The following is a 21,696-nucleotide window of genomic DNA, read 5'->3' as shown; positions in this document are numbered from 1 at the left end:
GGAAATCATCATCAACATCATCACAACGATCCTCTCATCAGGAGGGGGTCAATCTCCATCAACATATTCACCAGCACCATCTCCTCTCAAAACCCTAGTTCATCTCTTGTATCCAATCTTGTATCAAAACCACAAATTGGCACCTGTGGGTTGCTAGCAGTGTTGATTACTCCTTGTAGTTGATACTAATTGGTTTACTTGGTGGAAGATCATATGTTCAGATCCTTTATGCATATTATTACTCCTCTGATTATGAACATGAATATGCTTTGTGAGTAGTTACGTTTGTTCCTGAGGACATGGGTGAAGTCTTGCTATTAGTAGTCATGTGAATTTGGTATTCGTTCGATATTTTGATGAGATGTATGTTGTCTTTCCTCTAGTGGTGTTATGTGAACGTCGACTACATGACACTTCACCATTATTTGGGCCTAGAGGAAGGCATAGGGAAGTAATAAGTAGTTGATGGGTTGCTAGAGTGACAGAAGCTTAAACCCTAGTTTATGCATTGCTTCGTTAGGGGTTGATATGGACCCATATGTTTAATGTTGTGGTTAGGTTTACCTTAATACTCCTTTTTGTAGTTGCGGATGCTTGCAATAGGGGTTAATCATAAGTGGGATGCTTGTCCAAGTTAGGGCAGTACCCAAGTGCCGGTCCACCCACATATCAAATTATCAAAGTACCGAACGTGAATCTTACAAACGTGATGAAACTAGCTTGACGATAATTCCCAATGTGTCCTCGGGAGCTCCTTCCTCATTATTAGAATTTGTCCAGGCTTATCCTTTGCTACATAAAGGATTGGGCCACCTTGCTGAACTTTATTTACTTTATTTCCTTTTTGCTTGTTACTATTTATCTTATCACAAAACTATCTATCACCTACTATTTCAGTGCTTGCAGAGAAAACCTTACTGAAAACCGCTTATCATTTCTTTCTGCTCCTCGTTGGGTTCGACACTCTTACTTACCGAAAGGACTACGATAGATCCCCTACACTTGTGGGTCATCAGCCCACACCTAGCTCCTGGCAGTTACCACACAAATCGAAAAAAGATTCTCCAACAACGGTAGGGAACCCATGGCCGAAGAGTTGGCAATCGCCGAGAGCGTTCGAGCAGCCGTCCGTTCCTGCACGGCATACCTTGCCACGACGGAGCCCATCAAAGCCCAGATGGCAGCCGCCCATGCCCAGCTCGTGGCGTCCTTTTTCAAAGAGATGGCGGACGCGGATGGCGAGATGCTTGCCGAGTATGGTGCAATGGATGCCATGGAGCCCCTTCCCTAGTCGACCATCGGGCGCGAGCTGGACATGGAGAAGGAGGCAGACATCGACGAGCACCAGCCGAGTAGTACTCTTTATTTTGTTTAATTAAGAGTGACGGTCTTTAATTTGTTAGAGTAATGTTTAGGCCAGCTAGCTCTATTTAATTGCTGAACTTGCTCGATTAAGAAGTGTGGGTGTGCTGTAGTCTCCTTTGTGTACCCAAATTATGCAATGACGTGGATGAGCACTGTAACAAGGAAAACTGGAACCAAAATTTTTGACGTTCAAACTCATCGCACACGGGTTAAGCTATCTGAATCGTTTGTGATGTTCATCATACACAGTTCTGAATAAGGGATCATGTCTGATGACACTTTGCGCGCCAGTTTTTCGCTGAAGCGATTCCAAATTTTTGGCTTCCGCGAAAATATCTACCTCCCCGCCCCCTCCCCCATACCAAAAGCCACATTTCCCCTGTTTCCGCCTTCCTTTCCAAGTTGAAACCTTCCCCCCTTGCTTGGAACGCCGCCCCCCTTGCCGACGACCCTCCTTCACGCTGCTCGGCCTCGCCTATCCAGACAGGCAATCCACACCCGAGCCCCATCCTACTCATTCTTTCACACCCCGCATGCCCCGACCGCTGGCGCAAGCGCGACACCTTCCACCCAAATCACCGATCCCTCCATCAAATAAGAACCGCCCTAAGCCATGGTGCACGCAGTATAGCCAGGATCTCAAGGAGCATTTGGCAGCGGAGAATAAAATCACGGCCGCATGCGCGAATGAGGTCGCGATGGCTGCCATTCGTGCCGACCCCCAGATCTTGGAGGAGCACCTTGCCATTTGCTAGCTATGCCGGTTAAGCATGCTCGGTTTACCCGTTGCGTGTGCTGCTCCTGCCTTTCCTTAACAAATTCTAGTGAATTGTGCTATCTACTTTTACCATGCAATATGTTGCTCGAGTGTATATGTTCTATATGTCGTGCAATGTGGTGCTCACTTATTAATTGTTTGGTTAATTAGTTGTCGTGTTCAGTTAACTGTTTGGTTCAATTCTGCAAATGTGATGTTCAATTCTTCAAGGTGCAATTTTTTATTGTCTTCCATGTAAGAAATAAATCGTTTTTCCTTTACAAATTACATGAGAAACAAATCCAATTGCTATATTTCCAAGTTGTCAAGTATGCTTGGTTTGGTTAACTGTTTGATCTTCTAGTATGTCATACATTGTGCAATGTGGTGCTCAGTTAACGTTTGGTTCATTTGTTGTGGTGTTTAGTTAACTGTTTGGTTCCATTCTGCAATGCAATGTTCAATTGTTGTGGGTGCATTCTGTTATTGTATACCATGTGATAAATAAATTGAATTTGGCTATACTAAATACATGACAAACAAATAGAATTGTTATATTTCCAAGTTGTTAAGCATGCTTGGTTTGGTTAACTGTCTGATCTTCTATTAGGAGTATGTTATATTGTGCAATGTGGTGCTTAGTTAATGTTTTGTTCATTTGTTGTGGTGTTTAGTTAACTGCTTGGTTCAATTCTGCAATGAAATGTCCAATTGTCATGGGTAGAATTTTGTATTGTTGTGCATGTGAGGAATAATCAAATTTGGCTGCACTTACAATTGCTATATTTCCTAGTTCTTAATGATGCTTGGTTTGGATAAATGGGTTTTCTATGTGGCTTGAATTAATTTGATGAATCTGCAATGTGCTTATTTTTCATCAACATATTTTACTAATAGCATGTGGACCCTCACTTAACCTGATCACTAACTAACTTGTATGTGTTGTAGGGAAGCAATGGGAAGCACTAAGGTTTACAATCGAGGTTTGCACATGCATGATCCTTTGTCTATAGCACATTATTGTGCAATTGCACGAACCATTCTAATACTTAGGTTTTAAACAATTTGGTCTTGCACATGTAGGTCCTTCTGTCAGAGGTTTTGACCCACTGTTCGACCCTTTTGCATATGGGGAAATGAGTTATCCATGAATATCAGTCAAATCAAGAAACTCAGAAAGATTATTAGGATAAAGAAATTAGCGACAAAAAATAATAAGATCTTTGTCTACACAATGAAGAAGACATCCGTTCATTATAGGATGGTACTAACTATTATACCTTGTCTTTTTTATTCCTTTGCCCCATTTCCAATATAGAGAAGATATTTATGCACATCCTTATTTTCAGGCCTTTCTAAAACAGTTCACTAATGATTATCTCTCAAACCACCTGTATGGACAGGAGGCGAGGAAGGTATTCATACAACACCCACGGTTCAATATTGAAGTGTTCCTGAAGAGGACGAAGGATGGAATGTCAATCATCCACATGCACTGGCCTAAAGTTGCAAAGACCTTCAACATCAATGAAGGCTCAATATTTTCCTTCCGCTTCAGCAGTTTTCCCGATGAGATGCATCTGTCTATGTATCGTCTATGATGCTAATTTTGAAAGGTTGTAGATGTTGCATGTGAAACTTGGTGCTGCTGCAGTTGTGTAATGTGGTAGCTGAGCGCTGCAGCTATATCATGTTGTACTCTGATGTATTTCAATTATGAAATCATGCTTCCTTAATATGGGAATGAAATATATTATGTGTTTAATATGAATGTCAATTAGATTAATAAATAGATTATTAATAATATGGCAAATTAGCTTGCTAATTGGTTTTTGCTATTGCAAACGGTTATTGAGAAAATACCGTGGGCGATGACCTAAGGCAACACACACAATTTCTAGGAATAAACCGTGTTAGATCGATGAACAATCACACACGGCATTCTCTTTAAAACTGTTTGCATTAGGCCACCTTGCGCAAACGTTTACCGCATAAAAACTATGTGTGAAGGACAGCCTTTGCCACACAGTTTCTTCTACGCACCGTGTGTGATGCATTCAATAACGCAACCGATAATTTTTTTTAATATTGTGTGCGATGGGAATGCCATCATAAACGATTTAACGAGGAAAATTGTGTGTGATGTACCTACGAAAAGAACGTTTTCCTTGCAGCGACTGTGTTGGATATATATACGAACGGAAACGTTTCGCGAGGACTGACTTTGTGGGATGTACTTACGACCGGAAATGATTTCGCTTGTATAATTGTATTTTTTAGCACTACTATACGTATGACCGTATTTGCTCGCTCGCCGGTCGCACACGACCTCATTTTGCTGAGCGTGTGTGCCAGGAGGGCATATCCCCGATGGTTTCTGTGTCGTGTGGGAAGGACCCCCTAATCGCCCACACTCACTAGACAACGGTTCCAAATGCCATCACGGAAAGAGGTATAAAACCATTTGTATAGCACCGACGCGTACTGGTGTCCACTCCTAGTAGGATTCACCCCCCCCTCTTTTTCCTTCTTCTGGAGAGGGGAAAGGAGGAAAGAGGTGGAGAGGGAGAAGGAAAGGGGGGCCGTGCTCCCACCCCTAGTCCAATTCGGACTGCATCAGGGGGGCATGCGCCACCTCGCGTGGCCTGCCTCCTCCTCTCCACTAAGGCCCATGTAGGCCCAATAACCCCTCGGGGGTTCCGGTAACCTCCCGGTACTCCAAAAAATATCTGAATCTTTCTGAAACCATTCAGGTGTCCAAACATAACCTTCCAATATATCAATCTTTACCTCTTGACCATTTCGAGACTCCTCGTCATGTCTGTGATATCATCTGGGACTCTGAACAACCTTCGGTCACCAAAACATGTAACTCATACAATACTTATCGTCATCAAACGTTAAGCATGCGGACCCTACGGGTTCGAGAACTATGTAGACATGACCGAGACACCTCTCCGGTCAATAACCAATATCGGAACCTAGATGCTCATATTGGTTCTCACATATTCTACAAAGATCTTTATCGGTCGAACCGCAATGTCAACATAGCTATTCCCTTTGTCATCGGTATGTTACTTGCCCAAGATTCGATCATCGGTATCTCTATACCTAGTTCAATCTCATTACCGACAAGTCTCTTTACTTGTTCTGTAGTGCATCATCCTGTAACTAACTCATTATTCACATTGCTTGCAAGGCTTCATATGATGTGCATAACCGAGAGGGCCCAGAGATACCTCTCCGATACTCGAAGTGACAAATCCTAATCTCAATCTATGCCAACCCAACAAACACCTTCGGAGGTACCTGTAGAGCATCTCTATAATCATCCAGTTACGTTGTGACATTTGATAGCACATAAGGCATTCCCCCGGTGTCTGGGAGTTGCATAATCTCATAGTCGGAGGAATATATATTTGACATGAAGAAAGCAGTAGCAATAAAACTGAACGACCATTATGCTAAGCTAACGGATGGGTCCTCTCCATCACATCATTCCACTAATGATGTGACCCCGTTATCAAATGACAACTCATCTTCATGGTCAGGAAACATAACAATCTTTGATCAACGAGCTAGTCAAGTAGAGGCATACTAGGGACACATTGTTTTGTCTATGTATTCACACATGTATCAAGTTTCCGGTTAATACAATTCTAGCATGAAAAATAAACATTTATCATGAATATGGAATATAAAATAACAAGTTTGTTATTGCCTCTAGGGCATATTTCCTTCAACTACAACCGCCTTTGGCGCCTTTGTACATCCCCTGCCAAGCAAATGGACAGTTCTTCCATTTCCAATGCATGCAGTCGATGCTTCCAAGCATCCCAAGAAATCCTCTTACTGCATTATGTGCTATGATACGAGCAGTGTCTTCAGCGTTGGGTGATCGCAAGTATTGCGGTCCAAACACCGCGACCACTGCCCTGCAGAACTTGTAGAAACACTCAATGGTCATGGACTCGGCCATGCGCCCATAGTCGTCGAGTGAATCGCTGGGAGCTCCGTATGCAAGCATCCTCATAGCTGTCGTGCACTTCTGGATTGAGGTGAATCCAAGTGTGACGGTGCAATCCCTCTTGCACTTGAATTAGCCGTCGAACTCCTGGATGGAATTCACAATCCTGAGGAAAAGCTTTCGGCTCATCCGATAACGGCGCCAAAATGTTTTCTCGCCGTGTAATGGAGTGTCGGCGAAGTAGTCGGAGTAGAGCATGCAGTAACCTTCAAGACGATGCCGGTTCTTTGCTTTCACCCGCCCCACCGCTGAGCTACCTCGCCGCGGCTTTTCATTGCTCGCAAGCAGGCCGACGAGGGCGGCGAGGACCATGAGATGCTCCTCCTCCTAGACGGCGGCTTCGGCTTCCTCCTCCAGCAACGCCGCGAGCGCCTCCTCGTCGTCCGAGTCCATCGGCGGGCCAGGCAGACAAATAGTCGAACACCTTGCGAGCGTGGTTGGCGCACACTCGCCGGTACACTGCCCTGCGCGGCCGATGGTGGAGAGGCTGCCGCGGAGAAACCTCTTCTCTTTTTCGGCGGGGAATGACCTATCTAGCTGTGGTGGGTGGTGGGCGGTGGGCGGCGCCGTGATCGGCAGGGTGGCGGCCGAGCGCGCGGGGGGTGGGAGGTGAATCTAGACGACTGGCTTGACTTTTCGCCTGACAGTGTGGCTCAGGCGTGTTTTTTCCTTGCGCTAGAGCCCCTGAGCCCCCCAGTGCGCCGGGTTCGGCCTGCGATCGCCGGACCCAAAAACGGGCCGAGCCGGCGGATTTTGATGTTTTGGGGGCGCTACTGGGGCGTTTTTTGGCGCCGACGCGTAAAAAGTTGCCTGGGGGGGCTGTTGGGGGCGCGGCTGGAGTTGCTCTAAGATTGTGTGTTAGGACTTAAAAAAATAACAGTTGGTACCCATTCGCTGACCCAACCGCCAGGGTTTCCCGTGCCTCCCGCTGGTGTCGGTGTTTGGCGCCGATCTGCCTCGTCTCTTGTGTCCTTAGGGCTATGGAGGCACGGTGGATCCCGGCCTTTGTCGGCTGGATGGTTCTATTTTTGTGTTGTTTTTAGTTTTGTTAGAATTGGTGTCTTGCTCGGAGAGGTGAGGCAACGACGGCTCTCTGATCTATGCTTCTCTTCATTGACGATGGTTGTTGTTCTATTACGCTGGTCTTGTCGGGCCTTAGCACGATGACGTACCGACTGTCTATTAAAATAAGATTTGCCCCGACTCTGGTAAAAGAAGGACGAAGACGGTGGCGCGCCTTCGGCTCGCTCTAGTGCTTGTAGTCATCGCTAAGTGTCTGCGGGTCTGGGTGTAATTTTCATTTTTTGTGTTCTTTGTAATATTTTGACAGTTAATGAACAGACCAGAAGTCTTTCCGAAAAATAAATAAATCGAAAAGGTAAGATAAGATAACCAAGGCTGCCCGCATCCATTTTGAAATTGGAAATAACTCGATTGCAATTTATTTTCTAAAAAGGAAAGCCAAGAAAAATCAAAAGCTAAGATTCCCAAAAGCAGAAGAATAGAAAATGAGAGAGAGAGAGAGAACAAATTCACCTTCGAGAAAACGGAAAAGGGGAGGAAGGAAATCCGCGCCGCCGCAATACCGCCGCGTGCGCCGGCGCGGAGCCGTGGGCTCGTGATCGCCTGCTGAGTGCTGACTCACCATTTTTCCCTTTTACCAACCAGCCAAGCCACCATCCAATCCCCGCTCCTTGTCCCCTTCCTCCTCCCTCCCACTTCCCCTCTCCCCTCTCCCCAAGCGAGACACAGCACCGACCAGAGAGGGAGAAAAATTCCCGATCAAACCCTCGAATCCTCCGCGGCCTCGTGGAACCCCACCCGCCGCAGCCTCGCCCTCCCCGCGCCGCGGTTCGGGATCAGGGCGGTTCGTACAGCCGGCGGATTCCGCTCGCATGGAGCGCGGCGTCTTCTCCGTCGAGGAGATCCCCGACCCCTTCTGGGGCCAGCCGTCGCCGCGCCCGGCGGGGGCGGCCGGAGGGGGCGGCGCGGAGGGCGCGATGAACCGGTGCCCGTCCGAGTGGTACTTCCAGAAGTTCCTCGAGGAGGCCGTGCTCGACAGCCCCGCCGCCGACCCTGCCCCGATGGCCGGTGCTAGCGGGGCCGGGGCCGCGCAGGTGAAGCAGACCGCCGCTGCCGCTGCCGCGGCGGCGCCGGCGGCGACGGGCGCGGTGGTGGACCCGGTGGAGTACAACGCCATGCTCAAGCAGAAGCTGGAGAAGGACCTCGCCGCCGTCGCCATGTGGAGGGTACGACCGTCAGCTCTCAGGCATCTTATTAGGCGTTTCGAATGCTACGCCGTGCTCCGAAATGTTTAGGCATTTTTAGATCGGTCATTGTGGTTACCTTATTATACTACTACTAGTAGTGTGATCTTACGGCCTGTGTGATCTGCAGAGCTCTGCATTGCCTGCCCGGTTCTAGGAATCTGTAGATGGTGTACAATATGACTGCTTCGGTCCCCGCCTTGGCTGTGATATTTCGTAGCATCTGCTATCTGGATGGGTTTGGGCGAAATCTGTCTTCATAGTGCATCATTTGTACCCCAAATAACAAAAACAAAACAAAAAACACAATGGTTTATCATAGCTAGTATAGAGATCACAGAATGCGTTCAGAGTTTGATGGTTCTGTGAATTTCTGAGTATTTCGGTGTCCAATGCGGCTACCATTTGATCACTTTTTCGTGAGTGTTTGGGTGCTCAGTTTGAATCCCTGTCGTAAAGCGGATGTGCTTGTGCTTTAGTTGGCTGATATCACCTTTTATTTGTCTTCTGTCTGTTTCCAGTTGCACGACCAATGATATTAGCTTCTTTTGTTATGCTTGGGAATTGTATGAGCTGTTGAGTTTTGATTTCAGCGCATTAATAATTTGATTTGTTCGTTAATCAGAACTTCTCTCCTTACTAAAGATGTGCTGTTAAGTTGTGTGTCTTTTCATCTTACTGTTATGTCATTGCAACTGTAGCCTTTTCAAAGAACTAACCCTAAAACACTCAACAACCTGTGGGGGGAAGACAACCCCCTGGGGGATTTTTGGAAGGTGAGGAACTCCCTCGAACACTCTCATGTGGGGAGCTGGCACTAAACGTGCCACTGAGGGGGATTTTTGTATGCGAGACCCAGGCTTTGAACCCGGGTCGGCCGCCCCACTATAGGAGGCGTTACCTGGAGCTGGATAACGTGTTCACTTCTAAGAACTAACTCTACATTTTATTGCTTTATTATACTCTGCTATTATATTTAAAAGGACAAGTAAGTTCATGTGCTTTTTCTTTCATTTTTAATGCACTTCTGTTATTCTGCTCATTTGTAACACTAGCTTGTGTCATTTCCATCCGCATTTCCATTTTTAATGCATTTCTGTTATTCTGCTCATTTGTAATACTAGCTCATGTCATTTTCGTCCGCAGGCCTCTGGTGCCATGCCTCCAGAACGTTTTGCAGCTAGTCCGTCATTGCCAAATGCAGATGTTCAGCATATAGGCACTATTAATCCCATAGGAGGTACTTATCTTCTGGTCACATCTTTGAACTAGTTATGAACCTGTGGTAGGGAATGAACGATTGTGCACCATATTTGCTTAATGGTTCTTAAATCTTTGATTTGTTACATCTTTTTTCTGATTCTCATAAAAATGGAAATATTCTATTTGAAATGAACAGTGTTAAATTGTATTTCTTGGAATCTTGTTAAAACATTTCTTTGCTGGATTGCCTGCTGGCAAGCGTGTTTATGTTTATCCTCTTTCCCCGACCTAGGAGGGCACACTCAGTATCCTGTTTTGAGTTCTCAAAAGAAATCATCCTGTTTTTTCCTTGAGCAGATAGACTTCAGTTTAACTGAGTAGTGTAAACCATAGTTCCCTGGCATCATGCTATGCCATGTTGTGAAACATAAGCAGAAAAGCATATTCTGTGATGCTGACATGGCATGTCTGGCTTTTGGACACATATTAGGCAAGGTGGTTCCAGTTCAAAACAAGCTAGCTGTTGGCGCAAGTGGGATGTCGGGTCCGCATCTGGTACAAAATGCCGATGCCCTTGTAAAGCAAGCCGCTAGCTCTTCTTCGCGGGAGCAGTCAGAAGATGATGATATGGAAGGAGAAGACGAGATCACTGGGAATGGGGTCCCTACTGATCAAAGACTGCGGAGGAGGTAATCACTTTTACCTACTTGTAATTATATGCACCATCTTGTTGTCTCATCATGCACGAATGCCCTTTTACCTCAAGTTAGCCATTTCTTTAGAATTTCCCCCCTTGCGTAGCTCTGTCAGTTTCCTGCAGTACCAACCATTCATCTCTTTGCCATGTTACACAGCAGAGTAATTCGTATGGTTGTTCTTATCTTGGCTATAGACAGAGCTCGTTGCTTATATGCTTTATGATTGTTCAATGTACAAGTTAAAGGTTAAAAAAAATATCCATGTCATATTTGTTAGATGACTTGTCTGATACTGATGAAGTGATGGTATCAAGTAAAATAAAAAAGATCAGGATGGTCTGCTTAGTACCTGACTGAAAATGATACCACAGTTAGATACAAGTATGCACAGCACACAAGGCGTATAGAGTGCACAACGGCATTTGGGTCTTTAGTAATGTCAAATTATTGAAGTGTACATCATGTTATAAGTTATAACTCCTGATGTTGTGCTGGGGTCTCTCTTTATGACGCTATTGAGCGTCCACTTCTTGGATATTATGCTAGCCTAGCTTCTTGACTGGTTCCAGGAAGCAATCCAATCGGGAATCGGCCAGGCGTTCAAGAAGCAGAAAGGCAGCTCACCTGAATGAGCTAGAAGCACAGGTCTGATAATTTACAATGTTGTTTGTTTGATGGACACATGATTCTGAAATTTTTGCCTTATGAAATTTTTGTTGTGGTTGGCTCGTTACAGGTATCACAGTTAAGAGTTGAAAACTCCTCACTGTTAAGGCGGCTTGCTGATGTTAATCAGAAATACAATGGTGCTGCCGTTGACAATAGGGTATTAAAAGCAGATGTTGAAACCTTGAGAGCAAAGGTATGCTCGTTTATTATATGTGTTTTGTGCCATGCATGTGTGTCTGTTGGATTGGCCACCTAGGCTTGTTCCAAATGACATGCCCACCTCTGACCACCCTATACCAAGTTTTCAGAGAAAGAATCTGTTGACATTGTATCGTACAGTCTCTGTGTTGGCCATTGTCAGCTCTGAACATACTTACCAATCTTCTCAATCTGACAATGGGAATACATCAAATTTGGCAGGTGAAGATGGCAGAGGACTCGGTGAAGCGGGTGACAGGCATGAGCGCTCTGTTCCCTGCGGGCTCTGACATGTCGTCCCTCAGCATGCCCTTCACCGGCTCCCCATCAGAGGCCACCTCCGACGCGGCCGTCCCGGACGACCTTAGCGCTTACTTCTCCACAAGCGAGGCCGGAGGTAACAACGGATACATGCCCGAGATGGCCTCCTCGGCGCAAGAGGATGACAATTTCCTCAATGAGGCCATGGATACCGGCAAGATGGGCAGACCTGACTCGCTGCATCGTGTGGCGAGCCTGGAGCACCTCCAGCAGAGGATGTGTGGCGGACCGGCTTCATCCGGATCGACCTCGTAGGAACAGCCAGCTTCTTCAAGCCAGGAAAGTCCCAAGAAATGGTTATTGGGCAGACACATATCTTGGTGGTGGATGTTGATAATCCTATGCTATTTGTTCTTTGGCTGTGACCTCTAGTGTCCTCGTCGCTATGTTTCCTGAAACACAGCAGATTTAGTAAAACTGTGCGTTGTCATTGCTGCCGGGTGATTACTTTGGATGGATGTCGTTTCTGGCAGCCTGCTTTCAAATATTTTGTCTTCTTTTTCTTTTACGAACATTAAAAGTGAAAGGAAACATAACGAACGAGAGATCCTGGCCACTAACATCTTCGCCTGTAGAAACTGCAGGAGCCTGAATCAACTACATAAAATCTTTATACACGGCATTAGGAATTCTTCACTGTTAAAGATGCACCCTTTACTTGGCAAACGTGGCTGAAGATGGCAGGAACAGAGAGTCGTAGGAAATGAAGAAAACACATAAAATTACCGAGAGATACAGAGCCCCCCTACCACCCTACACCGGAGCGGCGATCGTCGAGATTGCCTTATGCAGGAACCATCAAAAGTACACTTGTGTTCAGCGATGCATGCAAAGTTGATTGGAAATGACGCTGTAAATGACACCACACAAGTACACTTTGGAGAAATGCCCAAACCAAGGGATTCCATTGTCCATTACGGCAAAAATGTAAGGCCCATCACAGTCTGTTCAGAAATTATGCCCACTATGGCTTAACAAAACCAGTTCATATATGAGGTTTCTTCGCAAAGCGAACAATAAACAATGAATGAGGCCGTGCCTCGTAAGAAAATCCTAGGCTACATAAAGCTCATAAACATATTCATGTTACAACAAACGCTAAGCGCAAGCACCAGACGCCAGAACTCCCATCTCTTCATCAGCCAAAACGACTCCAGAGACGCAGCACAGGGGTTGCGGCGACCGTCGTCAAAAGAAAGCCCATCCAACCACATGTATCAAAGACACAATTCTATCCTCTTGTTCTTCTATCTCTTTTCGGGGGTGATATTTTGTACCTCCATTGCTGAAACAAACCCATGTATGTGATCAGTCTGATCTAGGGCGACTCGAGTTCTTGTGAGAGTTCTTGTACAGTGGCAGCACCGAGCGGCTGCCACGTTTCCTTCTAGCAAAGCAACGCCAGTAAAAAAGCCAAAATAATAGCAACAAGGCTATGGGGATCGCCCATCTGCAGACACAAAGAGTGGCATATTATTAGAGACGAAGGCAGCCTGCGAGACAATATATGGTGCTATTGTATATTTGTTACATTACATGGGGTTGAAAGACCTACCTGTCCAGATCGAGAAGTGGACTGTACACGATGGTTTCCCAGGATGAAACGATTATGTGCCAAGCTGGATTATAGTACAGCGATTCTGCTGACCAGAACATTCTTGTATATGTCTCCAGGAAGATAAACATTACCCATGCAGCAATTTCAAGTAGAAAGAACTTGATCACAAAGCGCCCAAGCACGACCATGACCAGAGCGAAGGTCACCAACCAATTGAAGAGCTTGTTATTGTACTCCTTGATGAAAAGAGCACGAGATTTGAGGAGCATCTGCATGCGATACCAAATTGGAGTTCAGTTAGATATTAATCATAAGTTTCAAAGAATTGAAGCGGCCAGTAGATTTGTGAGTAAAGACAGAACATAACAATTTGCAGAATCTGTGATGCGCTGTTATGTTATGATCCAAATTCAGGTATAAAGATAAAGGCTAAATTCTGATGAGCGGAGCGGAGCTCAGGCCGTCGCCGGTAGGCTTGGGCTGGAGCGGAGCGAAGTCTGAAGTTAGCCCATGTAGGGCCCCTTTCGGTGATGCCTGGGGGGTGGGTATGGATCAGTATTGACCTAGGTCACCTCTACTATATATCCATTGTAAGCCGCCGCACAGGATAAGTTGATCAGTTGTAAATCCCCGGCGTTTGTAACGTCACCCGATATAGTGAAGATTTGCGGGCTGGCGCCCGTGGTTTTTTCCCCTTCGTGTTGGAGGGGTTTTCCACGTTAATCCTTGTGTCCCTGTGTTTGATTCCGTTCTTCATCGTGTTCGATTGCATGTCGTATCTCTAACATGCACCATGATTTTGAAGTATGGCGTATCGAAAAGCTGATTCAACATGTCAGGGTTTACATGGCAGATGCAAAGAGCTGAAGCATAAGTTTTATTTTTGGATGTTTCTCAGGACTTGTTATGTATCTAGTTCATTAGTTTGCATGGTTCTTTTGCTATTCAAGGAACCAGTAGCAATGCGATCTAAGGTCACAAATAGCTTTACCCATGGGAGAAAATGTTACCAATATGGAAATGCCTGAATCTCTACCACAATAGCTAGATGAGATGAAATATGATACTGGGCAATGAATGAGTGGTAGAAAGAGTTCAACAATTGACCATAAATGTGCATAGGTGCTGCTGTATCCACTTGTCATGCAAAGTATGTTTGGAATAAAAGACAGACCTTTGACATCCTATGATCATATCTTTCCTTCGCAGGCCCCACACATTCCATTACAAAAGTCCGATTGCAGTAAAAAAAACCTGCATTGAACTTTGCCATGGAAGGAAGTTTCAAGACTTGAAGGTGATCCATTTGATCTTCACATTCCGAGAAACGTGCTTCGCAAAGCTTGGACGATTGATACTCATTAGCTAGAAGGAAGTTTTTGTACACCTACAAGGTACACCCTGTAAGTATGTAAATATATTATCTTGAGTGGAAGTTTATTACAAAACATGTAAGAAATGGCACAAAAAGCAATGCAAAACAACAAAAAGACTTGAGAATCCACATGAAGATCTGTATCACCATAGTACATATTGAAGGAGCATTTTATAATTCATTCTGACGTGCATCAAAACAATTAGTACCATTTGGAGACTGCGTGCATTTAAGTATCCGTTACATTAGAACAACATAGAACTATTAACGAACCTTTGTAATCTCATCTTCAAGCTTGAGGATTGACTGTACAGCATGATGCTTACCAAAGTGCTGTTTATCAAACAGCAATTTGGCTTCGCCATTCGCCACCTCATGAATTTGCTGCAGTTTCTCTACTGGTACAGGTAGACGTAAGCCCTCAAGTTTTTCCTTATATACCTTCAGACAGCGTTCAAGAATAGCCTTGTTGAAAATTTCAACAAGAGATCCCGTTGATGGAATCTCTCCTTTATTCAAAGCTTCAAGTATCTGAAGCATACGAGGAAGAATTATTTTAAGAAACTAATTTATCAGATTTATGTCAACAGCAACCACATCAAGTATCTTTACCTGCTGCAGAAAGGACACAAATTCCTTTCCATTCAGAGTTTTTCCCTGCACAAATTTAGGTTTAATGATGGATCCAACAACCTGCTTCAATTGCTCTCGCCTTGAAACGTATAACGGCTCAAGCTCTTTGTCCTCCATGTCGCATAGCTTTGTTCTTTGTAGATGAGGCTGTAAATAACAACCAGCGCCATTGATTTTAAAATAGGATATCAAAAGCAAACTTCAGAAAGAGTTCCTACAATCAAGTTTTTAATGTAGGTTTTTAGAAGTTGTACCAAAAGCTCAAAAAGTGAATTTTTCCAATCAAGCTTTGCCGAAACCCTCTTGGAAACGGTTTTGTTTTTGAAACAAGCCATGAAAATGACCTTCAAGATTGACTTTGCCTTAAACATATGGTTCAAAAAGAACAATATTCTATAGTTGGAGTATGTTGATAAGTTTCACTTTAAATAAATGCTTCGGACCTAAGCTTCTGAAATAACCTTCTACATGACAAATTTCAAAATAGATGTTCCAAATAAAAATTTGAAAACAAGCTTGTAGGAACACTCATTAAAAAAGTTAAGTTCTGAAATAATTTATGAGACTTTCCCTCCAGTGATGCATTTATAAAGACAAGTTAAGAAAATGGTTCTAGAAAAATATTAAGTCTCTAGATGTGTTTAGAATGACTTCTACTCCCTCCGTCCGAAAATACTTGTCATCAAAATAGATAAAAAGAGATGTATCTAGAACTAAAATACGTCTAGATCCATCATCTTTTATCCATTTTGATGACAAGTATTTCCGGACGGAGGGAGTATAAAAAAGTTGAAGCTAAAATTTTTTAGAGGTAGTTCAGGAATATGATTTTAGCATATTTTTTGCAACTACATTCCAGAAGAGAAACTTTGCAAGCAACCATTCAAAGAATTTGTGCTCTCACTTGTATTTTCTGATGGGAGGTTTTATATGAGAAAATAAGCTTCATAAACAAGAATAGAAGGTCAAATTTAGCATAAATGCACCTGGGGCAAGCTAAAAGCAGTGCTGTTGTTTCCCATAACTGCCAACGAATCTCTGATTTGATTGACCTAAAAACACATTAGGAAAAAGAAACTGTATGAGAGTTCGGATTTCGATATCTTTTGTAAGATATTGTAGACTCATAGATAACTGTACCTCGTCAATATATTTGTTTCCTGAAGAAATAGATACAACAAAAAAGCATGTCAGTTGTACTGTCTATACGTAATAACTTCCTCTGCTAAAACATCATTAATTGGACTAACCATTATCATTAGGCACCCGTTGGAGGGCTTCATTGACCATTTGCTGAACTGATTTTCCTTCTGCTCAAAAAATTAAGTACTGTCAGAGGACATTCTCTGTGATAATACAATAGTAAGCAAAACATCAGATACTTGAGACAGATGATAAGGTAAGTGCATAACTCAAGTGATCATTTTCACTAGCACTAGCGCCACATCATCTAATACGCAGCAAAATGTTAACAACTAACAGCTTCAATAAAAAATTGATACCACCAGTGGTAAATAACCCTAAATAACATATCATTATACAACAACAACAACAACAAGAACAACAAAGCCTTTAGTCCCAAACAAGTTGGGGTAGGCTAGAGGTGAAACCCATAAGATCTCGCAACCAACTCATGGCTCGGGCACATGGATAGCAAGCTTCCACGCACCCTGTCCATAGCTAGCTCTTTGGTGATACTCCAATCCTTCAGGTCTCTCTTAACGGACACCTCCCATGTCAAATTCGGTCTACCCCGCCCTCTCTTGACATTCTCCGCACGCTTTAGCCATCCGCTATGCACTGGAGCTTCTGGAGGCCTGCGCTGAATATGCCCAAACCATCTCAGACGATGTTGGACAAGCTTCTCTTCAATTGGTGCTACCCCAACTCTATCTCGTATATCATCATTCCGGACTCGATCCTTCCTCGTGTGGCCACACATCCATCTCAACATACACATCTCCGCCACACCTAACAGTTGAACATGTCGCCTTTTAGTCGGCCAACACTCAGCACCATACAACATTGCGGGTCGAACCGCCGTCCTGTAGAACTTGCCTTTTAGCTTTTGTGGCACTCTCTTGTCACAGAGAATGCCAGAAGCTTGGCGCCACTTCATCCATCCGGCTTTGATTCGATGGTTCACATCTTCATCAATACCCCCATCCTCCTGCAGCATTGACCCCAAATACCGAAAGGTGTCCTTCTGAGGTACCACCTGGCCATCCAGGCTAACCTCCTCCTCACACCTAGTAGTACTGAAACCACACATCATGTACTCGGTTTTAGTTTTACTAAACCTAAACCCTTTCGATTCCAAGGTTTGTCTCCATAACTCTAACTTTCTATTTACCCCCGTCCGACTATCGTCAACTAGCACCACATCATCCGCAAAGAGCATACACCATGGGATATCTCCTTGTATATCCCTTGTGACCTCATCCATCACCAATGCAAAAAGATAAGGGCTCAAAGCTGACCCCTGATGCGGTCCTATCTTAATCGGGAAGTCATCAGTGTTGACATCACTTGTTCGAACACTTGTCACAACATTATCGTACATGTCCTTGATGAGGGTGATGTACTTTCCTGGGACTTTGTGTTTCTCCAAGGCCCACCACATGACATTCCGCGGTATCTTATCATAGGCCTTCTCCAAATAACATATCATTATGTTGTCATGAAATTTTAGTGGACATTTCGAAAGGCTCAACTGATCAACTCTACTTAGATTGTACAGTCTCACCATAAGTCAAGTACAATGTATTGTTTGTCCAAATTAAACCTAAACAATCTCATAAACAGGCAAACTATTGGGATACAGGAAGGAAATGAATGATATGTGATTACTCATAGTGCAATAACTGATGTTGCATGAATAACAGCCCACGGTTTGCTGTTCTATCAATTCTGTCTATCAAACTGGTGTAAGCTATGCTTGTTGAACCCTATTAACATGTTGCTAAAATGGTCATATACTTCAATACTTGTATGTGGTTTATCACATGCTATACAGAATAATGGCCATTAGTCATATAGTACTTGTTAGGTTCAGACACTAGCTCTATTTTTCTCGTCATACTCACAGAACAACTATTTAATAGGTAACTTACGCAGGAAATCCCTCTGGATAAGCCAGAGAAGCTTTGCCGGCTCAAAAGCAATCTCTTCTCCCTGATGCAATGCAGAACAAGAAGCTCTGTTAATAGTTACACATATTCCTATTATGCTGATATAGATTCAAGAAAACTGAATATTACCTTCACTCTGCTCGCCACAAGTAGCAAACGAAATTTCAAGGGAAAATGTCAGTGTTAGAAAAGATTAAATTGCAAATAAGAACAGAAAGAGAAAACAAACCTTCCATAGAATTCTTCAGCTATTTCAACAGCAAATGAGAGCCTCGATATATCAGCTTCACGCACCTGCAATGTGCAGAGTCACGATAAAATAAAATTATACACGCAGAGAGAGAGAGAGAGAGAGAGAGAGAGAGAGAAAGAGAACCGTCTCAGGAAGGTTATAGATAAGCACAGAACTTAAGACTGTCGCCAAAGCAAATATCCTGCGCAAAGAAAAACATTCCAACACAGCATGATTTTCAGTCCTAGAAAAAGATCAGAAAAAGGCACATATAGCACACATCTGAGCACAAACCTATCGTCGTATACATTGGACTTCCCAACACTCTCAAATCCTTCTGTGTCGAGATAAAGGACAGATACTTTGGTGCCATCAACATCCATCTCAACAGGTTTACCCCAAATCCATATACCTGCGATAAGAGAACAGGTATGGTCATAAACTTCCCTCAGCAAATAGACAATACAGCTACAAGAACATGATTTTGCAACAAAAAAAGTCACCTTTAGTTTTAGTATCCCGCATATGACCAACTCCAAAACCTGCAACATCAAGTTTATTAATTTATTGTTAGTCCTGGAATGCATTTCATCGAATCCATGGCTAATACTAGGAGGAGCCAAGCAGCATCTACCTTTATCACATGATAAGGAGAGAAGTTGGTTCAGAAGGAAAGACTTTCCAGATCGATATGGACCAATGACCTGTGTCAGCAGAACAATCAGCAGACATAAGATGGTGCTTTGGCTTTTTTTTTCAAAATGAAAATTGAGAAAGGATATAAGATCTTCCAAATAATAATCCAAACTTACACCAACAATAGCGATAGGATTTTCGATCCTCCGAATGGCCTCAAGACCTTGTTCTGACAGACGGAGTTTAGTGTGGCCATAATCTGGCTCCACAATCGGAAACCTGCACAGGCGTACCTGGTTAATACTCAACAGGTATCCAATTTGATAGAAGCCTAGCACATACTGAGCACAGCTATGTCTTTCATCATTTTAACAGAATGTTCACAAGCATATTCGTAAATGAAGTTGTCTGCTTCAGGGTTCAACTACTAAGAAAGAAGCCTATCCAGTGCTCTCAATGAACCCTTTAGTGTGGTTTCTCACTCAATACCATACACATTGTGGGTGACTGGGTTTTCAGTGTATCATCATCTAAGAAGAGTCATCGTTCACATAAAAGGAAAAAAAAGGGATGGCCTTCTTACTAATCTAGCAATGTCCTATGGAGACTACAAGATATCGGGACCTAATGCTTCACATCGCTATATTGAAAGCAGAGAAGCAAACAAAACAAGGAGAAACATGCATCAATCAGCTCTCTCTTTTTTTTTGCGGGGGCATCAATCGGCTCTAAAGCAAGCATCCACTGTCAACCGAAGTTCAATTTTGAGCGCTGCTCCGAAGTTGCAACAGTTGCAACTATTCACAAGTATCAGTAACAAAATGACCTAGCCCAGGTAGTGTATGTACCAACCACATATTAGCATTGAATAGCAACCACATAATATTCCTCGACATCTCACCTAACTTGTTATCTAATGAATGGAGACATGAGAAGCACATGACCTGAAACATGGTGGGACTGAAGAACGAAGAGACAGCCAGAATTAGCATTGCAGGAACCGCGGAGCGCTTTCCCGTTCTTACTCCCGGACAGGACACCGTAACATCCCGTTGCGTTGCGTGTATCAGCAAAAGAATTCACGGTTCCACCAAATAAGCGCAAGCAAACACGCATAACGAGCTAGCACTAGACGCAACGTCACGTTGCGCAATCCAGCGCAAAATAATCAGCTCGACTCGACACCCCTGAGCGCAGCACAGGCAGCGCAATCGACAGCACCGACAGACAGAGCAAGCGAGCAAGCACGGGAAAAAAAAAACAGGGCAGAATCGAGACTCACGCGCGCTCGAGCTCGTCGGGATCGGGATCTCCGGCGGCGGCCGCGGCGAGCCAGAGCAGCGCCACCGCGCAGATCCCCGGGGCCCACCTGTGCCCCATCCCCGCCCCCGGCCGGCCTCAGATCTCCGCGCGCGCGCCCCAATGCGGAGCGGCAATGGCCCGCGGGAGCGGGGGCGGGCACCGCCGTCGCCTGGACCCCGTCAAGCCGGCTCCGCGCGGCCCGGGACGGGATCCAAGAATGGGCGAGCGCTGGGCTGGGCTGGGCGGTGGGGATCTGATCCGGGGCTCTCGGCGCACGGGGGGGTGGTTGCGTCGGCGAGGGGGAACTGGTTGGTGGCGGTGACGACGACGAGGTCGCTGGGTCGATCGAGGCGAGGGGAGGTGGAAGATTTTCGGGCAGAGAGAGGGAAGGAAATCAAATGTGATTAATGCCGTCGTTATTAACCCCCCGCTTGTTTAAGGCGCGCTCGCTGTCTGCTGATGGCTCGTGCGCGTGACGCTTCTTTTTCCGGGGCCCACGTGTCGGGGAGCTGACCGGCTACCTCGCGGCACGTTGCGGCCGGGCGGGCCCGCGCGGCAGTGACCCTGTAGTAACACGGGGTGCCTGTTAGAGATTCCGGCACGGTCGGTTGACTTGTCTGCCCGGTTTTGCAGATAAAGATGCTGCGTGCCCCCCTCCCGTCGGAAGCAAATTGTCGCGTGCCTCTCTGCAAAACTTCTTTTTTTCAAACACGGTACGATTGGAGTCACAATTGATGTCGCGTGCCACTCGGCATCCTTTATAGTACAATTGATACCTCGCAAAGTGAATATTCTTGTTATTCTGAGGGTTTGATAGTGTCTTCACAAACGCGGATCATGCGGGATGTATGCCATCAGCAAGATAGTAGCCCATGTTGTGTTGACATACATTGACTTTGAAATTCATTGGTGATGCCTCTCCAACATAAGGCCCTGAAAATTGAGGAGATCTTTGCACAACATTCAGGTCATTGCTTCTTTTTTTTGAAATGAAAAGGTAGCTTGGGGTCTAGCTTATATATTTCAAAACAGGCAAAGCCTGGGGACCATACGGTCATGAGTTTGTGAGTGCTACTGGCACTAACAGAAAGTTTGTAATTTTTTGTACCTAAAGAAAAAATATTCAGAAATAAATAAATGAAAATAAATAAAGTAGAAAAGAAAAAAAAACTAATTTTTTTAGACAAAAACTAAATAAAAAATTCCATCTACTGGGCCACAGCGGCTAGCATACGACTAGTAACCCAACCTGTAGTTGGGCCAGGATGCAGGCCCGCAAGGCCCAGTAGGCCCACAGTAGCCTGCTATAGAGAGGAGTTCAAGA

The 21,696-nt window shown here is 44.6% G+C and overlaps 2 protein-coding genes across 3 annotated transcripts; one reads left to right on the top strand and one right to left on the bottom strand.

Annotated features, from left to right (window-relative positions):
* Positions 1-7,820: 7,820 nt before the first annotated feature.
* LOC123113682 (bZIP transcription factor RISBZ2) lies at positions 7,821-11,937 on the top strand. The gene is made up of 6 exons (XM_044534985.1): positions 7,821-8,398; positions 9,563-9,656; positions 10,110-10,308; positions 10,887-10,962; positions 11,054-11,179; positions 11,407-11,937. The coding sequence occupies exons 1-6, from the start codon at positions 8,045-8,047 to the stop codon at positions 11,758-11,760; spliced, it is 1,203 nt and encodes a 400-aa protein (XP_044390920.1). The 5' UTR covers positions 7,821-8,044; the 3' UTR covers positions 11,761-11,937.
* Positions 11,938-12,452: 515 nt separating this feature from the next.
* Positions 12,453-20,779, bottom strand: LOC123113681 (guanylate-binding protein 4). Of its 2 annotated transcripts, XM_044534984.1 has the most exons (17): positions 20,353-20,775; positions 19,247-19,349; positions 19,069-19,138; positions 18,938-18,976; positions 18,729-18,846; positions 18,579-18,636; positions 18,432-18,496; positions 18,332-18,338; positions 18,185-18,245; positions 16,322-16,381; positions 16,212-16,231; positions 16,058-16,123; positions 15,051-15,218; positions 14,712-14,969; positions 14,238-14,450; positions 13,061-13,332; positions 12,453-12,955 (listed from the first exon to the last, which is right to left on the bottom strand). In XM_044534984.1, exons 1-17 carry the CDS (start codon positions 20,448-20,450, stop codon positions 12,814-12,816), a joined length of 1,818 nt encoding a protein of 605 aa, XP_044390919.1. In that variant the 5' UTR covers positions 20,451-20,775; the 3' UTR covers positions 12,453-12,813. The 2 variants fall into 2 exon arrangements, 1 of the variants encoding a protein (XP_044390919.1); XR_006456123.1 differs by lacking the exon at positions 12,453-12,955 and having other exon boundaries at positions 14,238-14,464; positions 20,353-20,779.
* Between the last annotated feature and the right edge of the window lie 917 nt (positions 20,780-21,696).

This window comes from Triticum aestivum, chromosome 5B (assembly GCF_018294505.1).
Source record: "Triticum aestivum cultivar Chinese Spring chromosome 5B, IWGSC CS RefSeq v2.1, whole genome shotgun sequence".
NCBI classification, from domain to species: domain Eukaryota; kingdom Viridiplantae; phylum Streptophyta; class Magnoliopsida; order Poales; family Poaceae; genus Triticum; species Triticum aestivum.
Note: the sequence above shows the minus strand (reverse complement) of the source record. Positions and strands in the feature narration are given on the sequence as shown.